The 22901-nt window shown below is 48.9% G+C and overlaps 1 protein-coding gene across 3 annotated transcripts; it reads right to left on the bottom strand.

The window, feature by feature from the left end:
• Positions 1 to 531: 531 nt before the first annotated feature.
• On the bottom strand, positions 532 to 22638 carry Kdm8 (lysine demethylase 8). Of its 3 annotated transcripts, XM_036191679.1 has the most exons (9): positions 22486 to 22638; positions 15782 to 15914; positions 11434 to 11943; positions 8566 to 8732; positions 6888 to 7020; positions 6501 to 6545; positions 1882 to 2031; positions 954 to 1046; positions 532 to 877 (listed from the first exon to the last, which is right to left on the bottom strand). In XM_036191679.1, exons 3-9 carry the CDS (start codon positions 11932 to 11934, stop codon positions 713 to 715), a joined length of 1254 nt encoding a protein of 417 aa, XP_036047572.1. In that variant the 5' UTR covers positions 11935 to 11943; positions 15782 to 15914; positions 22486 to 22638; the 3' UTR covers positions 532 to 712. The 3 variants fall into 3 exon arrangements, with proteins under 3 accessions (XP_036047572.1, XP_036047587.1, XP_036047580.1); XM_036191694.1 differs by lacking the exon at positions 954 to 1046; XM_036191687.1 differs by lacking the exons at positions 15782 to 15914; positions 22486 to 22638 and adding an exon at positions 15502 to 15741.
• Between the last annotated feature and the right edge of the window lie 263 nt (positions 22639 to 22901).

Here is a 22901-nt window from a genome sequence, read left to right as displayed (position 1 = left end):
AGAAAAGGGAAAACAAACCACGTGGGGACTAGAGAGGTGGAGGAGGGGAAGTCGGGAACAGTCCAGACCTGTTCTGAGCCATCCAGGAGTGCTGTAGGAACCCACAAGTTTACATAAGCTAGTTCAGGATGGATTTTTATCACTAACAAGCCAATCCAATCCATTCAGAGCTAAATCTAGCCCATTTGAACTACCTTTAGGTACAGCCTGAACTGCCATCCTCCTAAGGCTCCAGAGTCTCCACCCACTGTGCAGGCAGGCCCCTTGGCCTTAACCACTCCTGCCTGGCCACCCTTTCATTGTCCTGACTGCTCTGGTCTCTGCTTCTCTGAGCCAGCTACCTTTGTGGGACACATGTGGCTCCCCCTCCTTCAGTACTTCCCACTAAGAGAGCCCATGGGCAGGGGTGTCTCCCTTCTAGGGCCCATTCTCCCTACCTTTCCTTTCCCAGTGCCTCTTTGGTTGCCTGCCCTGCCACAGGCAGCTGGGGAATTTGGTTGAAGAAATTTTTTTTGAATTTAGAAATTTTTTTATTTATGTTATTGAAAAAATTTTAAATTACAATGAAAAGAAATGAAGCATCCATAATCTGGATGGCCTAGGTACACACAGCAGCCCTGCCATACATGTGGCTTACAGAAAGTGGCTGGGGGAGCAGGACTGTTAGAGTCCAGAAGGATCCATCTGTGGGTCCTTTGCATGCTGGCCCTGGCTATGACCACCAGAAGCTGACTGAGAAGCTCAGGTCCAGGGAGCGCACGTAATGCCAATACTTAGCAGGTATAAAGAGAGTCTCTCCTGGGGACAGGATGCAGGACAGGAATGGGGCCTCAGTGAACTTGGGGAACTTTTCCAGGTTGGGGTTCTCCACATCAACCTGCAGAAAGCAAGAAAAGTCATCTGTTGGTCTCTAGGGACGGCAGGCCCCATGTCACCGATTCCCATGTGCCCACCTGGCTGGTATTATGAAGAAGGTGTGTCTCATGAGGGTACACGGCCTCAGACTCTTGCGGGGAATACAGCCGGATGTACTTCCTACCTAATACCTGGGAGAGAAGAGGCCCATCAGCTCCAGAACAGCAAGGCTGGCCTGCTGACTACAGGCTTGTGAACCTATCTATCCTTGCAGGCCTTTCTGGTGGTTTGTGTCCTGCTGCCTCGTCCCACACATGCTCTGACATTCTGGGAATGCTCACCTTCGGGTACCTTATAGATCAGTGTTCTGCATGCAGCTAAGCTCAGCCAAGCACTGAGTGTGAACCTGGCTTAATTTCAGGGGTGCTTCCTCTTCACTTGTGAGGAAACAGAGGCAAAGTGAATTGCCCAGGTTTACTAAGGCGACAGTTGGTGGCCATGCCAGGCAGTGGACTCCTGGGCCCTGGCTCTTAGCCGTTCTGAGCTGCTTAGCAGGACTGGCCCAATGCTCTGCAAGAATGCTTTCGTTGATTAAGTCTTTTTAGCAACTTAGCCTGTGACAAGTTCTTATAGCAGTGGGTGTGTGCTGCTTCCCTCGTGACAGACCTTTGACTGAGTCTCTGGAAACATCTGTCAGTGGCTGAGAGACCTGTTCATCAGCCCTTATCCACAGGTGTAAGCTAGCAGTGGGAGAAATGGGGCTGCTAGAATGTGCCAGGCCCTCTTCCCAAGAGCTTTCCTATCTGGCCCGAGAGAAGTCCCACTTGGGTGCAGACTTGATCTGGGAGCTCTACCCTAGGGCCTCAGGACTATTTTTTTGTTTTTCTGTTTACATCCCTTTCACTCCCCTTTCCTCCCCCAACCCTACTTTGAGCTCAGACTGCCCTTGAACCTCCCAAGTGCTGGGATTATGGGTATTTACCACAACAAGCTCCTTACTCATTCCTGTCTGGCAGCAACTCCTACCTGGACCAGGAAGTTCTGCTGGGGGTCATGATGCAGTGGGGAGATGGTTCCTTGGGGACCAAACCAGGCATTGATAGTGATCTCTTCCTCTTCCCCATCACCCAGGCAACAGTAATCAGGGATGCTGATGTCCTGCTTCAACTCTGGGATCTGAGGGTAGTCCAGAAAGCAGAAACCAGGGACAGGGATGCCAGCCAGGACCCAGCTGATACCGACTGCTTGACAGCCAGATGCACTCCCTGATTCATTTTTTGTTTTGTTTTTGAGACAGTCTCTTTCTCATCCTCTTCCCTCAGCCTCCCAAGTACAGGTGTTATAGGTATGTGTCATCCTACCCAGCTTAGGTTCATATTGAATAAAACGTTAAGATATAAATAATAGGTAAGAATTATAAGCCGGGCGGTGGTGGCGCACACCTGTAATCCCAGCACTCGGGAGGCAGGGGCAGGTGGATCTCTGTGAGTTCAAGGCCAGCCTGGTCTGCAAAGCGAGTTCCAGGACAGCCTCCAAAGCTACAGAGAAAAACCCTGTCTCAAAAAAACAAAAACAAAAACAAAAAAAAGAATTATAATTTTACTTCATATTTATTTCTATATTACATTTTTCTTTTTAGAAACCTGGTATTGCTCTATACCCCAAAATGGGGAAAAAAAAAAAAGCACCCTGTCATTTATTAAAGAGTAATGTCTTTTGTTTTGTCTTGTTTTTGAGATGGGCTCACTTTGTAGCGTGGCTGGCTTGCACTCACCATGTAGATTAAAATGACCTCGAACTCACAGAACTCCACTTGCCTCTGCTGCCATTAAGGCATGAGTCACCACACCAGTTAGAAAACAACCACAGGTGTTGCACTTGTTGGTGCATACCTGTAATTCCAGCATTTGCAATGCTGAGGCAGGAGCATGACAAGATGGAGGTCAGCCTGGGTGATATAGTGAGACCTTGTTTCAAAAATAAAAAAGTTCCCAGAAGTCAAATGCACTGGATATTTATCAGATCTCTGGAGGAGATGGTTTTCAAAAAGTTATTACCTGTCAAGAAGTCACAATTGGTGTATTTTAAGTAAATTACCACAAAGATCAGCAAAGTAGGCTGCTTACTAAACTCACTCTGGGAAGGGAGGAGTTAATGAACAGTGTTCAGAAGTCAGAAAAGAGCTTTAGAACCAAGTACATACACTTCCAGTCACCAGGGGATCAAGGGAGGCACTCAGAAGTGAATTAGTGGTAAGGAAGAGTTTGGGTCTTATTAGCAAGTGAGCAGAACTGACCCAGCAGTCAACATTCCCCACTAATGACATTAGCAAGGGCCGAAGACTTGGCCTGGTGTAATAGGGCTTCTGGACCTTGATCCAAACAGCGACCTGATAACCAGTGCAAGACTTCAAGAGCCTCATGGGAACTGGGTCCCTTTGTGGTGAGTGACTCTTCAAGGAGGCTGTAGTCTCAGCCACTCTCAGGAGTAGCAGTGAGTAGCCTACCACCAGGTGGCATTGGAAAAGGCCTCCAAGATGCCCCTTTGCCTCTGTCCCTATTTCCTTCCCTGGCCTCCTACACTCTGAACAGTTTACATTCTGATCTCCCTGGAACAGTGGCATGGATTTTCTTGGTCTCAGGCTTTTCACAGCCCGGGCTTGTGCTATCATGGGACTTGTTTCCTGGCAGGAGAGGGCTGGGCAAAGAAACCACCTAATGAGACATGTTTGAGAGGTACACGATGTAGTGATATATAAAGCTTTGGGGGTGGTTTCTGCCAGGGAATAACGCCACTGTCCAGTTCAGTGTGGGGCTCAATGTGCTGGCCTGGCCTTTGGGGAAAGCTGTGGCCTTGGCATGAAGAAGCTACTTATTGGAAAGCCCCTACCCACAGTGGGCCCTTTGCAACTTGGATCTGAGCCCAAGAGTGCAGGCTCAGCCCCTAGAACCAGGCAGCCTGATACCTCAGGTCCCGGGGGCACTTTTCAACCTTGAGGTGAATGGAAACAGATGAAACTCAAGAGCCTTTCAGAGAGCAAGTCTTCCTTGCTATTCCTTCACTGACCTTACTACAACCTCTTGCAGGTCAGAAAACCAAAGACCATTCCCTACCCCTCTGGGTGGGAAACCAGAATGTTCTAGCAGTGAGGTTGAACCAGCTACTTCTCTGTCTTGAATGGTCAGTTAAAAAAAATCACTGCCTTATAGTCTGGTTGCTGTGGGATATTCTGTATGTCAAATGTGTTGCTCTGATTGGTTAAAATAAATAAAGTGCTGATTGGCCAGTAGCCAGGCAGGAAGAATAGGGTAGGCGGGACAAGGAGGAGGAGAATTCTGGGAAGTGAAGGCTGGGGGAGAGACACGGCTAGCCGCTGCCATGACAAGAAAGATGTAAGGTACTGGTAACCCATGAGCCACGTGGCAAAGTATAGATTTATAGAAATGTGCTAAATATAAGAGAAAGAGCTGGACAATGGTAGGCCTGAGCTAATGGCCAAGCAGTTTAATATAAATGTCTGTGTGTTTATTTTACAAGTGGGTTGTTGTACTAACAGGGCTTGGCGGGGGCTAGAGAGAAGCTCTCCAGCCACAGCTGGTCACTGGAGGACTTAGTGTTGTAGGGAGTCCTTGGATAGTTCCACAAGCCACAACATGGCTAGACCCCCAGGCTCTTAGCATACCACATTAGTGTTTTGATTGAATGGCACCAGGCCTTGCCACTGGATGCTGAGCATAACTCTGGTTGGTTCCTGATGATGCTATCAGGATTTCTGAAGGTTGTTTGGTTGGCTGAATCTCATCAGAATCACTGGCTAATCAGAGACTCTCAGAGAATGCATGCTCTGGAGATGTGACTATTGGCAAGCCCAAGGGAGTGGCCAGAAGCTTCCAAGACTTGTTAATAGCTTAAGCTTCCTATAGACACAGAGGTCCTAGAAAACAGTCTGTGCCCTGTCCCCAGAATTCATGGCTGCTCAGACTCCTCTTTGAGGTGATATGAGCAGCAGAAAAACTGGAGAGCTGAGGAACAGAGCTAAGCAGCATGATCTGGCTGAAGCTGCCTTACACAGTTCTAACTCATCTTAAAGGTAACAGCAGCTTTGCTTTCTAGCCCTAGGTTTAGAGTTAGACCATGCCATCTGAGAACCTCTCCCAGCTGCGTGCCTAGTGCAAGGCCTCCTCTTGCTTCCTTTGAAGCTCATGGTATCAGAATCCTGAGGCTGAGAAGTACTCTTTCCTGTCCCCAAATCCCCATTGACTGACTCAGGGCTTGGAACAGGGAGGGGCTGACATGGAGTGCACCTTAGTCAAGGCCCCAGAGAAGCAGGAAGGGCTGGCTAGGGCAGGAAAGAAGCCAGAGTCTAATTTCCCCAGGATAAGCCCTCTGCCATTGTTTTAGTATCTTAACCAGATAGCTTGCAAGGATTCCCTGTGCAGCTTAGGCTGGCCTTGAATTTAAGATCCTCTTGTTGCAGTCTTCTAAGCACTGAGATTCCAGGGTGTGCACCACATCCAGCCACAAGCAGCTCTGAAAATGGAGGGCAGCCTGGCTGCTGGTGCACACAGAATCTGTTTTCCCCCAGTGATGGTCTTACACGCAGATGACATGGGAGCTACAGGCAGGAGAGGGAAAACCCGCTGGCTTCTGGTGTCTGTGCTCTACTGAAGTTAAATTCTGGTTGAAAACTAAGAAGGGACTTAGTTATGATGGCTCTGCCTCATGGACAGACAGACTTTGTTATGGTGTGCATCACAGGAACAGGCTTGCTGTAAAACCAAGTAGGTCCCACCCTGCCTAGTCTCTTGTTACATGGTATCCTTTGTCAGGCCACTGATGTGCTAGATGGCCCTCATCAGATGTGGTCCTTAGAACACCCCAGACCCCAGAACTAGATAAACTCTTATTGTTTATAACTTATCTTGCCTGTAGTATTTGTCACACAGCACTCAGACATGTGTGTATCTTGACTTTCTTACTTTACCCCCAACCAGGCAGCTATCTGCCCTTTCTCCTCAGCTCCAGCTCATGACATCACACAACTGCTGTGGCCAGCCACCAGCTAACCCTGATCCTGCTTTCCAGAGGCTCCTGGGCTGCCAGTGCTGGGTGGCACCGGGCTACTGCAGGGGGGCAGGCCTAGTGATCTGCTCTGGAGAGGGAGCAGCAGCACTGCCCCCTGCAGAAACATGCATTGCCTCTCACAGTGCCAGGGTCTCCAGGGAGCCTTCGTGCTCCTCAGGGGCCTCCGAGGACCCCACCAAATCCAGATTAAATCCTGGTCTGGCCTTCAAGGCCTCTACCACCTGGCTTTCTGGCTCTTGTGAATAACCCCCTGGCTGGTGGCCTCTGCACTCTCCTGGTGCTTTGGTGTGGGGGCGCTTCTCGATTCTCCTACTTGGTCCCACTCCAGCTCAGCCAAGCTCTACCTTCAGTCTTTGGCAGGTCGTCCTGGGGCTCCAAACTGGGCCCCCAGACTCAGCACACTCAATTTCTCAAGCCTGGCCATTCAACTTGCCCCACTGCTGCCATGATAAGGGAGACCCCTCACCCCAGAGAGCAGCACCAGAAGGTAGCCATGTGTGCTCCCTGGGAGGAGAGGAACAGATGAGGGATATAGGGCAGGAACATGGTCTCAGACTTACCTGGTCAAATAGCTGGTGCTGAGCAAGATACCCAATGTCCTTTGCCTGAACCAGAGGAAGAAAGCAGAGGTGACCATTGGTTAGTTTGTGTCAGGTACCTATAGATGGCCCTATTGCTTAGTTGTTTGCTGAGCCCCAGCCCTGGACCCACCCACCACTGTTCTGTGTGCCCCCCCCCTTCCCCAACCTGGAGCCTGATGTGATCAGTGACCTCCCAATGCAGACATCTCCTGCAGCTTCTCCCTTAATTAAACAATGCAGGTGTAGTGCATAGGCTACTGCTTTTCAATAGAAGTTGTTTTAAAAATCGTGGTGAGATGCCCAAGACAAATTTTGCCTTTAAGTTCAGTCACACTGTCCATCCGTTAAATAGTAACTCCCATATACCTCACTCAGGATGTATTTGTGGATGAACTCATTGATGGTCATGAGGGTCTGGGACCAGTCTTCATCTGTGTACCTTGAGCCCACTTCCACCGGGACAGTGCGATAGCCAGCAGTCTCTTGGATGTACTGCAGACTAAAGAGCAGGCATCAGCACCGTCACCTCGGGCATCAGCATGCACCATCGCTGCTGACATCTAGGGATGGATTTCTTTGGTTCTCTCATACTCACACAAGCTCATGAGGTGGAGACCACCGTTGCCCTCACACTCCTGACAGAGGTCTTACCATAGAGAGGTGGCGCTACTTGGTCAAGACCACACAGCTGATGTGGCTTTGTGTATGGATCTAGATGGCTACCCATACATGCCGAACCCTCAGGTTCAACCTCATCCACATCAGTCACATATACTGTACACTGACAACCTTTGCTGTCCAGGATTCTAACTTCACTTTTCTCACCCTGTCACTGAGCTGAGAAACCTTGGGACAGATGGAAAGCAGTGTGTGTGTGTGAGAGAGAGAGAGAGAAAAGTGCTGGCTTTGAACTCTTATAGCCTGGGGTAGTGCAGGGACCGTTGAGTGAGTTACTTAACCTTCCTGAATGAGGTGATGCCAGTACCTGCTTCATTTGGAGCATGACTATGTGCTCCTACAGAATACCTCAGTAGAGTCTTGGGCCACTTCCTCCACACACAACAGGCCAACTCAACTCAAACCACTCCCTTGAGCTACAGTTGTCTTGCAGAATGCCCAGAGTACTGCTTACATGACCCCTGTGGATGCTGAAATCTCGGGATTCTCCAGTCCTTATAGGAAACATCACAGTGTTTGTGAAGGGCCTAAGAGCTTCTCCTGTGTCTGCAGTGTCTCATGACCACTTAGGCTGCCCACTGCAATGCCAATGCCACAGAAAGAGCTCTTTTACTGGGGTGGCTAGGGAGTTACAAGAGAAAACAAGGTTGTGCCCAGGCAGCCCACATGCTCACTCAAGCCCCCACTGTGTTTCTGATTCATAATGGCTGCATCTAAGGACAAGACCCATGAACAGGGAAGAAGGAGGCAAGTGTAACCCCTCATTCCAAAACTAATTCTCAACTGCAGCCTCCCACTTCTCTCAGGCAGCAGCTCTCAGGCATCCAGATACTCTGAATCCCAGGAGGAGCCATCTCCTGGGTGATTCCAGTCATGGCCTCAGGGCCTGGAGAAGGGAGACCTGTGCATTTCTGAGATCTGGCATTAACACCTAACATTTCTGAGCCTGCTACTCTGGCACTCTTAAGGATTTGCTCAGGGTAAGCACATGTCAGCAAGCAGCTTAGACCCCTGCAGAACTCTGGATGACTCATATTTTCAGTTAATTTTGAAAAATTCATTATTCCATGTGCTGGGAGGCATGCATGCCACTGTGTCACGTGTGGAGGTCAGAAGACAACTTTGTGGTTCTCTCCTTCCATCTGTGTGGGTCCCTGGGCTTGAGTTCAGGCCACTAGGATTTGGCAGCCATCTTGCCAGCCCCAGAGTATCCCACTTTAAAGTCTTTATTAATCCTCTGCAATCAATCAAGGGGCTTTTGAAGGGTGGTCTGGGGCGGTGACTTACGAGTGGCCAAAAGAGGTCATCAGAGAGTCCTGGGGACACTCAGGAGGAAAGACCTCAGTTCCCCAGAGTGGCTACTCACCTCCACTTCTTCATGCACGGCCAGTGGTCAGCCACACCTTCCAAGATCACAGGCCTCCCAGGAACGAGAAAGTGCTTCCTGAAGTGCTGCAGAGTTGGGCATCGAAGCCTGGGTACTGCCCGCTCTAACGCCACATCTGGAGCTGAGTTAGTGTCACACCTCGCCTTCTGTTTAGAATCCAAACAAAGCAAGATGGCAGCTGTCTCTGGAGTCTGTACCACTGTCTCTGGAGTCTGTACCACTGTCTCTGGAGTCTGTACCACTGTCTCTGGAGTCTGTATCACTGTCTCTGGAGCCTGTACCACTGTCTCTGGAGTCTGTAACACTGTCTCTGGAGCCTGTACCACTGTCTCTGTATCACTGTCTCTGGAGTCTGTATCACTGTCTCTGGAGCCTGTACCACTGTCTCTGTATCACTGTCTCTGGAGCCTGTACCACTGTCTCTGTATCACTGTCTCTGGAGCCTGTACCACTGTCTCTGTATCACTGTCTCTGGAGTCTGTACCACTGTCTCTGTATCACTGTCTCTGGAGTCTGTATCACTGTCTCTGGAGTCTGTATCACTGGCAGGATGTCTTAGGTGTCACTACAAACAGCAGACAGCTTTTCTTTTTTGTGTTGATCTGTGTGTGTTTGTGTGTGTACAAGTGTGTGGCAGAGGACAACCTCAGGTGTTACTCTTTCTCATGTACTATCTACCTTATTGAGATGATGTTTTCTCACTGGCCTGGGGCTCATTAATTCAGTTAGGCTGGCTAGCTTGCAAGCCCCTGGATCCACGTGTCTCCACCTCCCCAGCTCTGGGATGACAAGAACATGCCACCATGCCGAGATTTTTATGTGGTTCTAAGGATCAAACTCTGATGCTCCTCTATGTGTGGTAAGTTCCTTACTGAGCTAACTCCCCAGGCCCATGTTTTGTTTTAGACAGGGGCTCAACATATAGCCCTGGCAGGCTTCAAAACCACAGACATCACCTGCCTCTGCCTCCCAAGTACGAGGGGTAAAGGAGTTCACCACTACACTGAGCTGTTTTCCACTTCACTAGGAAGCCCAGCTTGACCTTGAACCCAGAATCCCCTTGCCTCAGATTCCAGAGTGCCCACCACACTGGCCGGCGAGAGATGGCATTTCTATTCCATTTGCTTTCACCAGCTCAAGGCTCCTTTTCCTCAGCCATCTCATGATCTGAGAGCACTGCTGGCGGCAGCAGTCCCGATGAGTGAGTAGCTCTGCCTTGCTTCCAGGCACTATCCTAGAGTTTCCACACTGCCACCCAGTGGCTGCACCATACTTTCCTTATCCATTTCCCTCAGGTAAGCTGAGCAGGTCAATGACCATTCCTGGGCCTCCGGTGGTGACAGCAGCACTCATGTGTAGCACCCAGGACCACTGGCCGGCACTATCGCCACACTCAGCATAGGCACCTTGTACAGCCCCTCACAGAAGCCTCCTCTGCCCTCCTCTAGCAACAGAAAATTCTTCCACGGTCTCACGGGAACATCAACTCTGGGGTGGAGGTGGTGATATTCTGTGTACATCCAGGCCACTGGGGGTGCCTGGTGAAGCTGGTAAGTGGATGCCCTCTTCCAGTAAGGGGCTGAGGCACAGAGAGGGAGGGACCCTGTCTGATGGATGGGGTGCAGCATGGGAACTGAGCCCAGGCAGGCTGACTTAAGAGCCTGTGCTCTCTCCTCTTTGGCTATGCATCCCGTACCCCACTCCACAGAGGACCGCTTTGGGCAGGGATCCACCATTCTATCCCCTTGGGGCACACTTGGTGGGAAGATGGGGGAGTGCACCCTTAGGTCAAAGGGAACACATTTGTCTCTTGAATTGTAGGCTGTCCTGCTCTCTAGAGACTGAAGCAGCGCACTGCTCTATGGCCCCACAGAAGGCACTGGGCATCACATAAACACTGGCTGCTGGCAGTCCCCGAGGCTGGCTGCCTCTCTCTTAACTTGTAACTTAACGTTGTTATTATTTAGTCACTTTTTTTTTCCAGGTGAAATCTCACTGTAGACCTGGGTGGCCTCAAGCTCTCCATCCTGTGCCTCTGCCTCCCAGGTGCTCAGATTACAGATGTGAGCCAGTAGGCCTGGCTTCTCTTCATTTGGTAAATAGGCCAGTGGCTTCAGCTTTTCCCTACTGACCCATTCAACTCCTCAGGTGAAAGGTTCAACCCTGCCTCTCTTCCTGGCTTGTGGGTCTCTTTCCACTGTGGTCACATTCATGTGCTAATGACATCCATCACATCTTGCTTATACAGAAATCATACTCAACAGGACATTCTAGACCTGCAGGAAAGTACTGAGAAATACATGAGAAACACTGCAGAATTCCATGGCTGGTATCCAACACAGCCCTGGCCTTCTTCTCTGGGGCTCAGGACCTATCTGACAATCTATAGAAAGAGGACATTGCAGCTGAAGCTGGCTGAGGTCTGTGTGTAAGCTGTGCTCCAGGTTTAGAATAACTCTTGGACACTGAAACACCAGGCCAACCTCCATGGGGACTGGAGGGCCTAACATACTGGCCTCCTGAACCTCGGTCTGCTGGCTGGAGTATCTTTCCCGGACTAGGTGGTGAGAAGGCATTGTGGGAGGCAGTCTGCGGGAGGCTGCAGCAGCCTGGCTCTGCCTAGTTCCTGTGATCTGCCTCTCAGATTAATGAAGCGGCCACCAGCCCCTCTAAAAAGACACTGCCTTTGCAGAGACTTATGGGTCCAACTGCCCATTCCCCAAATCAACACAATGCTCTTTTCAGCAGAGAGGCTGCCTGTGTGAGACTGTACCCAGGGCGAGGATTGGATTTTTCTAGAAGATGGGTTGGGCTGCCGGACGGTTCAGAATGGACAGAGACCCATACCTTGGTGGCAGGCTGCTCCTGGTGGGGGCCACAGGCAGGCAGCTTTCCTGGGAGAAGGTATGCCTGGAGGACTGAGACGACTTTGAGAAGGATGTCGTCAAGGATCGCTGCCCCCATCAACAGGCCCATGTCACACACCCGCAGTGCTTCAGCCACTGCAGTGGCCTTCTGTGGTGCCTGACACAGGCACAGGGTCTTCAGGAGGCAGCCGAAGGAGTACACACGGCGCCATTCCTTGTCTACATCCCGCCAGGGCCCAGTGTTGAGCTTCTCCCAGGAGTAGTCCAGGATGGCCTCGCTGGCCCGCAGGCACTCCTGCCAATGTCCTGCATAGAACAGGCCCACAGCCTGCTGTAGCAGCACAGTCATGCTTCTGTCCACCTTCTCACCCAAGTCCAGCTTCAGCTCCCCCTCTGTATCAGGCAGGAGTACCCTGAGGTCCTGCCAGAGGGTGCTGGACCCCACCAGGGGCTCTGCAGGGCCGTTGATGTCCTCTGACATGATCTGCACCTGAGAGGAGCAGGACAGGAATCAGAGACCACACACAAGTCCTACAGCTCAGACCAGCACTTTTTGTTTGTTTGTTTTTCGAGACAGAGTTTCTCTGTGTAGCTTTGCGCCTGTCCTGGAACTCACTCTGTAGTCCAGGCTGGCCTCGAACTCACAGAGATCCGCCTGCCTCTGCCTCCCGAGTGCTGGGATTAAAGGCGTGTGCCGCCGCCCGGCCAGACCAGCACCTTTTCACAAGGTCTTTGCTGCTGACTGCCCCACTAGTGCAGAGCCATCTTCTATATTTTCAGGACCTTGCACAATGCCTGGCACTCTGCACACTGGACAGATGTCCATTCAGAGATGTGTGCTATTCTCATCTGGAATGACTCCACCATGCCTCCTTTGCCTGATGAACTCCTGCCCAGTCTTTGAGGCCCATCCTAAATGATCGATGTGCAGTCTGAGTTTCCACAGGAGGGCTTATCACAGACTACTCTCCAGGCTGGGCTGTGGCACATCCCATTGGGGTTTCCCTAGAGCCTAAAGCTAAATCTCAATGTAGGTGCAGAAGGAAGTGCTCCGTTTAAGTGTCCCCAAAGCCTGTGGAGTGTCCCTGTCTCCGGAGTGCTGGGATTAAAGGCCTGTGCCCCCACCAGTAGGCAGAAAAGATACCCTTTAACTTCTTCCTGGCTCAGTCAGACCAGCTTCCCATGTACTTTACTATGACAGAAGCAAGTGTTACAGGAATACACGCAGTGACTCATGTCTGGCCACAGACACCTCCCACAGGTACTCTACAAGGTGGAAGTGAAGTGCTCTTAGGCTCCAGGGAATAAAAGTCTCAGGTAGCAAGAAGCTGCCACATGGAAAAGGGATTGTGGGAAGGCCAGTAAGCCTGGACGATCCACACAGGAATGGCCTGAGCAAAAGATAAGCATCCTTAGCTAGTTAGCAGACCACTGCTGGTAATTCTTACAAGTGAGTCTGCACTGAAGGACAGATAACAGCCCATACAGACATTCATGTCCTATCGTTAAATGGTGATTATGTCTCCTAATAGGGCAAAAAGGACTCTGCAGGTGTGACTGAGAATGGGATGCGAGAGGGAAGATTATCCTGGATTATCTGGATGGGCTCATGTGTTACAGTAAAAGGACTGCTTTGGGCTAAAGTCAGAGTTGGAAGGGCATGTGACTTCAGAAGAATGGCCAAAGAAAGGTGAAGTGGCTGGCTTTGGTGACTAGCTAGTGGGCCACAAGCTGAGAGGAATTCAGAGCAACTTCCAGAAGCTGAGAAAAATCAAAGAAATTGATTCTTTCCTGGGGCTTTTGGAAGGAAAGGCCACCCTGCTGCGCTGTTGATTTCAGCCCAGCAAGACTGGTCAGATCCCAGTCCACAAGCCTGCTGTTTACAGCCAGTGCTTATGGTAGCATACTTCTGGCAGCAAGATAAAAAGAAACCAGTGGTACTGGAAAGTGACAGACACATGAGCCTGGAGCTGGCTGGCATCCTTAGCGACTCTCTACTGACCAGGCAGCTAGTATGTGTTAGCTCATGCCACCATGTTGGAAAGGCCACAGGCAAAGAGATGATGTGAGCCTATAGCTAACAGACAGACAGCAAGGAGCAAAAGGCTCCATGTCCAGTAGCTGCCCAGCCCATGTGGAATTCTGACAGCAGAACCTGGCGGGCATTGGTCCCTGTCCAGCTGAGTCACTGCATGAGAGCTCAGCCCACAACAGAGCCTTGTAAGGGGTTCTGACACAGGACCTGGCCAACCCATGCACACACGCAGCTCAGAAAACAGTCCTAAGAGTGCACTGTTTAAGTCACTGAATTTACAATCCACCATGCAGTGTCACATCTAACTCACACTCCATCTTAACCCAGGGACACCGAGGGTCCTGTGATGCCCAACAAGGGATTTCTGTTGCTCAAGCTGAGTTCCTCAGACTGGGTAATTTGGAAAGAATAAAGTTTAACTAGCTCATGGTTCTGGAGGCTGAGAAACTGATTTCACACATATGCTTCCAGTTCTAACTGACACTTCAGGGATGGGTGGAGGCTTTTCCTACCTCCAACAAAAGAGCCTCAACCATCACCTAGCTCCATCTCTGAAATCATTCCCTGCTTTGGCCTCTCAGCTTCCATTCAGTTGGACAATGGTCCAGAAGTCACTTGAGTTATCACCCAATGCCGAGTGAGTTTCTTTTCTTTTCTTTTCTTTCTTTCCTTTTTTTTTTTTTTTTGTTTGGTTTTTTGAGACAGGGTTTCTCTGTGTAGCTTTGCACCTTTCCTGGAACTTGCTTTGGAGACCAGGCTGGCCTTGAACTCACAGAGATCCGCCTGCCTCTGCCTCCCGAGTGCTGGGATTAAAGGCGTACGCCACCACCGCCCGGCTTCTTTTCTTAACATACTCTGGAAGTCCCACATCCTTTACCACCCACAGTCCACATGGAAAGCTGAGACAGTCTAACCCAGTGGTTCTCAACCTTCCTAATGCTGTGACCCTTTAATACAGTTGTTGTGGTGACCCCTAACCATAAAATTATTTTCACTGCTACTTCATAACTGTAATTTTGCTGTTATGAATCGTATATAAATATCTGATATATAGGCTGGGCGGTGGTGGCGCATGCCTTTAATCCCAGCACTCGGGAGGCAGAGGCAGAGGCAGGCGGATCTTTGTGAGTTTGAGGCCAGCCTGGTCTACAGAGCAAGATCCAGGAAAGGCCCAATGATGCACAGAGAAACCCTGTCTCAGAAAACCAAAAAAAAAAAAAAAAAAAAAAAAAAAAAAAAATCTGATATATCTGATGTGACCCCCAAAGGAGTCACGAGCCATAGGTTGGGAACCCCTAGTCTAACTTCACCCTTAGGGAAACTGACCAAACTCTCCATAGAACTAAAATCAAGGCTAGGAAAAGCTTCTCCCTCTAGACCTTTTAAGAATCTGCTCTCTTCCCCCAATCTCACCCACCTCAGCCCCTTTGGGGTCCTGTATAGTAGACCTATTCTCCCCGCCCCTGGGCATTTATTCTTTAGACACTTCTTTGCTTCCACATGTAGCATCTTGGTCAATGGCTTTGGTAACAAACTCGCCTCCTCTCCCCAGCCTCTGTCCCTACTGAGGAGAGACACAGCCCTCCAGATGCTGGAGGACTTACTTGCTTTACCTGGCAAAGGCATACCACCCCATCCTGGGCCCCAAATGGACAGGACCCCACAAAATGATTCTCCTGACCCCAACAGCCACTGAACTAGAAAACTTCCCATCTTGGACACACCCCTCCTGTCTTAAAAGACCTGCCTACTCATACAGAATGGCCCCAACTGGACCCATGACACTAAAACTCGCTAGGCTCCCTTCTGCTCCAGAATGGCCAGCTGGAACTGACCCCAACACTTACTCTCTTCCAATCTCTACTAGTTGGGTTATTCAGGGGGAAAAGAACAGGCAGAATGAATATATATGGGATTTATTAGAGTGACTTACAGGCTGTCCAGCTAGTCCAACAATGGCTGTCTTTTTTAGAAGTGGGGGGAGGAGAAAGGGGATTTATTAGAATGACTTACAGGCTGTGCTCCAGATAGTTCAACATCGGCCGGCTATGAACAGAAAATCCAAGAATCCAGTAGTTGTTCAATCTACAAGGCTAGATGACTCAACTGGTCTTTTGTATATGCAAGAATCCTACAGAAGTAGGCTCCAATGCCAGTGAAGGAATGGACTTGCTAGGAAGGCCAGGCAAAGCGGACAAAGGGCAAAAGCTTCCTTCTCCCATGTCTTATATAGGCTTCCAGCAGAAGGTGTGGCAAAGATTAGATCTGGATTAAAGGTGAGGAGTCTTCCTACCTCAAAGATTCAGATTAGGAGTAGATCTTCCATCTTCAAATTAAGTAGAAATCCTTCACAGCTGTGCCCTCCATTTTGAGGTTTTAGTTAATTCCAAATGTAGTCAAGCTGACAACCAAGAAGTGCCATCACACTGGAAAAACAAAATTTTGGCCTCAGATGGTGTCTTAGTTAAGGTTTCTATAGCTGTGACCATAGCAATTCTTACAAAAAACAAACAAACAAACAAAACCATTTAATTGGGGCTGGCTTACTGTTTCAGAGGTTTAGTCCATTGTCATCATGGTGGGAAGCCTGGTGGTGAGAAGGCACATATGGTGCTGGAGAGATATTGACCATCTGTGGTGGTCTGAATAAGATTGGCCCCCATAGACTCATATATTTGAATGCTTAAGAAGTAGCATTAGGAGGTGTGGCCTTGTTGGGATCAGCAGGCAGCAGGAAGCTCTGCCTGGCTGGGGCATTTGAAACCTCAAAGCCCACCCCCAGTAACATACTTCCTCCAACAAAGCCACACCTACTCCAACAAGGCTACACCTCCTAATGCTACTCCCTAAGCATTCAAATACATGAACCTATGAGGGCCAATCTTATTCAAACCATCACAGATGGTTAACTAATGGCAAAGAATCCTCTCCAAAGGCTACCCTCCACCTGGAGGTGAAGGCTATGGACATCTTTGTCCCCATCCACACCTTGGATCCATGGGGAGTCTTGCTCTCTCTCCCCTCAGATAAACCAACCCCTTGGATCCCAAGGTTCCCTTCCTTAAAATGCTTGCCATCATAAACTGTAGCCATGAAAATGCTCTCTAAAATTCATCTTGGAAAAGACTGCTGGATCTACCTGAGGGTAAGGCAAGTTACATAACTGGACATAGGCCTAACCAAAATCCCTTTAACCAATGACTTCATGTCCAAGCCCTGTCTTTGGGCCTCGCTGGAACAAACTGTGGGTACAGCTGACTGTGTGGGTCCCCATCTCAATTGCACTAGGCTAATCTCTAACTCAAAAGCCCCTGATGACACCTATCTTACAGGCCACAAGGCCTCTTCTCTAGCTACCCCTCAATCACCCCATGTGCTAAATTATATACTTAGTTTCTGATCTTACAGTCATCCCTGTGAATTTAATAAGTTACCAGCCCACCCCTACCTAAGCCAAAAGGGATGGCATAGGACTTCCATTCCAGTTGGTAGTGACTATGGCAAGGGCTGTGGGTCCATGAGGAATGACCATTGGACGCCAACAAGTACAACACAGCTAACTTGCTCAACAAATCATGGCTGATCTGACACTGGTACAAGACAGCATTGAAAAACTCCAAACTCAGCTGGACCCAGCAGCCATGGTACCACAAAACAGACTGGGGTCTGATCTCATTATGGCAGAGAAAGGGGAAATCAGTGCTATGGTGCTATGTTAGGTGAGGAATGTTGCTTCTATATGAATTTATCAGGTGTCTAAGGGAGAATGCCAGACAACTAAAAGAAAGAATAGACCCATGAGCCAGATGCCCACACCAAGCTGAACAGGCTTCTGGGGCACTTAGGAAACATGGGCCCCCCATGACAGTTCTGGCTCCAATCTTCTGTCCTTTCGTTGTAGAATTCCTCTCTAATCTGTTGCAGCAAGGAGTAGAAGACCGTATTACCTTCTCAGCCGTCACTCAGCTCTTCCGCCCAAAGACTGTCGCGGAGTCCTGTGACCAGATGAGCCCAAAGAGCCAATATACAGGCTCGAGAAACAGATACATCTCAAGTCAAAAGACCCTGAAAACCCCTGCTTTCTCTCCCTCCCCCTCAGCACAAAGCAGTTAAGAGAGGACATCCCTGTCCTCCACTTCAGGGTTTAGAATGATGAAATGCCTTGGTTGTAAAACAGGATCTCTACAGGGTTAAGCCCTTCTTAGCTGTTAGGTCAGCCCATGCATTAGTCAGGCCTCTAGGGCAGTGGTTCTCAACCTTCCTAATGCTGAAACCCCTTAATACAGTTCCTCATGTTGCAGTGACCCCCCAAACATCAAGTTATTTTGTTGCTACTTCATAACTGTAATTTTGCTACTGTTATGAACTGTAATGTTACTATCTGATATGCAGGATAGACCCCTGAGAAAGGGTTGTTCGACCCCCAAAGCAGTCGTAACCCACAGGTTGAGAATTGCTGCTCTAGAGGAACAGAACTGATAAAATGTGCATGCGTGCATGCGTGCGTGCGTGCGTGCGTGCGTGCGTGCGTGTGTGTGTGTGTGTGTGTGTATGTGTGTGTGTGATTTATTATTTATTGATTTATTAGAGTGGCTTACAGGCTGTGATCCAACTAGTCCAACAATGGCTATCTACCAGTGGAAGGTCGGAGAATCCAGTACTTGTTCAGTCCACCAGGCTGGATGTCTCAGCAGGTCTTCAGTATACACTGGAATCCTGAAGAAGCCAGCTCTAATGCCAGTGAAGGAATGGACTTGCCATCAAAAGTGAGGGCAAGCAGGCAAAGAGCAAAAGCTTCCTTCTTCCATGCCCTTTATATGGACTGACACCAGAAGGTGTGACCCAGATTAAGGGCGGATCTTTCCACTTCAAATGCTTTAATTAAGAAAAGTCCCAGCAGAGCGGTGGTGGTACACGCCTGTAATCCCAGCACTCGGGAGGCAGAGGCAGGTGGATCTCTGTGAGTTTGAGGCCAGCCTGGTCTACAGAGCTAGTCCAGGACAGTCTCCAAAGCTACAGAGAAACCGTGTCTCGAAAACAAACAAACAAACAAACAAACAAACAAACAAACAAATCCTTCATAAGTGTACCGTCACTTGGGGTTGAATTAATTCCAGATGTAGTGTAGCTGATAACCAAGAACAGTCATCACAGCCCAGACAGGAATGTAGCCTGTCTCCCAAGATAATCTATCTTGCTTGAAACAGAGAATTCCAGGAAATAGGGACTGCGGACCCATATGTAGTCCTTACAGCTGCACCAATTTCCTCATTCCTAAGCTCAGCACCCCGCCCCTATGAAGGGTTCCAACCATCTTTTTCTCTTATGGACATCCCTTTTCCCACGGAAGAGTGTCTGTCCTTCACTGTTCTAAATAAATACTCCCATCTGTTGATGTCAGATGCTGGGCTCGCTCTGCCTTGTATCTCTTTATACTGCCTCAGAAACCTAACACTTATATACTGCTCCTTCCAATGGCCTTGAAGATAAGGGCCTCAAGTTGCAGGCTACATGAAAGACCATTCTGGAAGAGGGCCTCATACTGGCTGTAGTAAATCATCCTCTCTCAGACACATGAGCTAGCCTTAGTAGTTAAAAGCAATTTAAACGCCACCTATTGATTTGTGCGTATGTGCATACATGTGCTATGGTGAGCTTGTACCATGTGTATGTGTGGAGATCAGAGGATAACTTCAGGACTGGTTTTCTCCTTTCACCATGTGAGTCCCGGGAACTGAGCTCAAGCTGACATGCCTGGCAGCGAGTGTGTCCCCGCCTTAGTACTGTTGCTTATTCTAATGCAGAGTTCATCAGCAAATGTCTGATACAACTGACCTTAAAAGACAGTCTTCCAGATGTGGGAGTTTCAGCCAGGTATGTAAGTTTCAGCCCCATAATGGCTGTCAGAATGCCTTGATGGCTACTTGGAGTGGCTTCTGACAGGTCTACTGATTGACGTTAAATACAAGTTTCCCACAGGGCCTTCTGTTGGCAGTGCGAAGAAACCTCACTGTGAGTGGCATGCTGGCCTCAGTAGTCTCATGGCTGCCTCCCCAGTCTTCCCGAACCTCCTTGGCCCTTTAAATAGCCACTATCCTTATATTACTCAACAGACATCCATCCAAAATGACTCAGTGAATCATTTTAAAAACAATTCACTATAGATTTCTGAGGTCCAGGTTTTGATGATACAATACTATGAAAATACCTCTTATAGTCTAAATAACTGGAACTTTTCTGGATCTCACAGCTAAAGTTAATAACACACCTTGAAGTCAAGACTCAAGACTGCCATGCTATTGTGCACTGTTTGTTAACCTGCCTTTAAGAGAACACGGTATCAATCAGGGTTACTTGTGGTGGGTTTTCCATGAAATCAACTTTTACAACCTAAGCTAATGCATAGCTATAATCTTAAGTAATGTATTCTTTCATGCTTCTGAACCAGACAATGCAACTGAATTATTTGCTAAAGGCAGCAATTACAGAAATTGAAAGCAACTTTCTTTTCTTTTTTTTTTTTTTTTTTTGAGCTGAGGATCGAACCCAGGGCCTTGCGCCTGCTAGACAAGTGTTCTACCACTGAGCTAAATCCCCAACCCAAGCAACTTTCTAAAAACTTGTGAAAGCAGCATTTATGGATATTGGTTGATAAACATTGATGGTCATTGTTTGGGTCAGTTGAGCTAGTTAATGACTTAATCCTTTGTAAAAACTCGGTTAAAGATGTCTGCAAAGTATCCCATTCATTTCCCATGTGATGTTTTCTGTGCTGTTCAATGTTATGGGAATTTTGTCTATGTTGTGGTCTGATGTTCAATGGAATAGAGCATTTGGTTAGAGAGGTGGGGTTCACATTCAGGTTGCTGGAATGGATCATGGAGTTCCCTGGCGGACTTGCACTTGAGAGAGAGGATGGCCCGTGGAAGAGGATGAAGCCTAGGGGTGGTGTGGCCTTTTCAAGCCGGGAAGTGAACCTGGCTGTGTGTTGTGGTCATTTGCGATTATCTCAAGCTTTTATCTTTAATGTTTGTCCCCGAGTTTTATTTTATAATAAAAGAAAGCACATTAATTCAACACAGAGTGAAGTCCTTTGTGAGGGACAGACAGTCACACAACACAGACACAGACACAGACAAATTACACACAAGATAGACAGACTCAGAACACACAGGTCAAACAGATTCACAAGACAGCCTGCAGGCAGGCACAGATTCAGACTCATGCAACAGACAGACAGATGACAGAATACACATGGAGCATGAAGTAGAGAATTCAAATCTGGACTTGATCTTGGCTAAATGGCGCTAAGGGGAAGTGCTTTTCTTTCCTTAACATGCCATTGATGCATTATTGATAATCTTATAGTCGCTAATAGGTATAATCCATGCACTAGGTGAAGCCACATTTTGCCTTGGTTTTATGGCCAATTTTCCAAAGTTTCTTTATAAGAGTTCCAGGATTCAGCAATTACCCATAGTGTGGGCTCCTAAGCTCTATGAATGTTTTCAGAGGAGCTGGCCTGGTGTGAGCTGGAAGCAACAGCCTTCCAGTGTATGCATCCTGGATTGTCTTTCTTTATGGCCTCAAGCACAGGCTTCAATTCAACACTCCAGTGCTTGCCCAAACCCTGATCTAATATAGATGGGACCAGCCTGAGTAGCCCCGTGATCTGGCTGTAAGTGTGGACTAGCTTCCTTCCTATAACCTCTCACTGAACTGCCTCTTAGAAAAGGCTATATTAACCAAATGGCCCTCCACAGGAGTGAGTCAACCATATGGTGTATAAACCAGTCTTTCACACGGTACCTAAATTTTAAGCCTTTAAATTGGCTCCCCAAAGTACCATATAAAAGAGTTTACTGTTAGTTGGGTAAATAGCCTTCCAATAGTTAGGTATAGATGGGCTAACGATGGAATTTGCCATCTAAACTAGGATGCTATACATTTAGGTGCCTAGGCAAAATCTGGGATTATTCCTGGTAAAATGGTACCTTTAATTATCGAAACACGGGCTACATGTACTAGTCTTAATGGCCTCATATGCTCACATTACAAGTTTCTCTTCCTCAAATGCAATAGGTATAGGCCTTAAAGATGTCTTGCTGGCCATGGTTTTTTGCTTTTGCTTTTGAAAGTAGTAGGGGCTCTCAATGTATAGTCTAACAAACATGTGTCCTTGCTTGCAAAGTGGCCTTCAGGTGCTCCATGCCCACCTGTCAGGACAAGGTACTGCTTTCAGGTAATGGACAGCTACCGGCGGCGCAAAACAACTTTTCTCTGTAGCCCCAATTCTAATAGGTCTTTAAATAAAGCCTTGTTTGTTGGTGTCCAAAACTACCCTTTTTGGGAAAGGATGTCCGTTAAAGGATGCAGGACCTAACTTGTGGTTCTGTCTGGGCTTTGTAAGTGAAGCAGCCTAGCAGGAGCTAAGGTCTACTGTCGCTCACAGCAGAAACAAAGGAGGCAGAAGACGCCCTGACTCCCAGGAAGTCTCTGGTCGGCTGCGCGGGCTTCTGTCCACTTTCGGGGGACAGGAGGGTTTGGGCGGGTTCCAGGGTGGAGGTTGGAGACAAGCCCTTTTCCAGCAGTGGCCAAAGGCACACTTTCCTGACAGCACAGGAATGTCGGCTGGGTCCACCTGCCTGTCTCCACAGTTGGAACCTTAACCAAAGCCATGCAGGGGAGAGTAAGGTGTGTGTGGAGGGAAACGTGACATCGACGCAGACGCACGGCAGTCCCGTCGCCAAAGCAGTTTCACGCACGCGCCATTTGACACCCCTGGAAACTTACGTCATGCGCGGGCACTTTCCCCAATCTACAACTCCAGCAGCTTCTGGAGCGGCTCCCAGGCCTCCCAAGGCGCCTGCGCGAAGCCGTCCCCATCGCTCGCCCGCTCGGGGCTTTAGCGTGGCGCCTGCGCAATTTGTCCCTCACGGCCCGCGCTGCGTGTGTGAGCAGCCCGAGGTGCCTGCGCTCTGCGGATCCTCAACTAACCTCTCTGACGCCTGGACGGGGCTGTGTTTCTCATCGCTGGCGTCGACTGGTTCCGCCCGGGCGAAGATTCCACGGCTGGCCTTCTCGTCCTCACGAACTACACCGGGGGAGCATCGATCTGCTCCCGACTCGGCTAGTCGCGACCAGCCTAGAGGAGCGCCGAGCGATCGATGCCCAGCCCCGCCCTCTTCCGGTCAAAGGCTGTGGCGGCTTGAGCCCCCCACTCCTCCCCCACCCACCCCCCGTCATACCTTGCAAAACCGTTTCTCACCCACGATTTTACCTAATCCTTCCAACTCAGATGATTAGCTCTCCCTGTTATATAGAGTAGGAAACCGAGGTGGAAGAAAATTGACCACAAAGTTTTGGAGATCACGTGTATAATTTAAACCCACAAGTGCGGCATCCAGGGCTGG

Source organism: Onychomys torridus, chromosome 1 (genome assembly GCF_903995425.1).
Source record: "Onychomys torridus chromosome 1, mOncTor1.1, whole genome shotgun sequence".
Classification (NCBI taxonomy): Eukaryota; Metazoa; Chordata; class Mammalia; order Rodentia; family Cricetidae; genus Onychomys; species Onychomys torridus.
The sequence above is the reverse complement of the archived record's forward strand: the minus strand, read 5'-3'. Positions and strand labels throughout refer to the sequence as shown.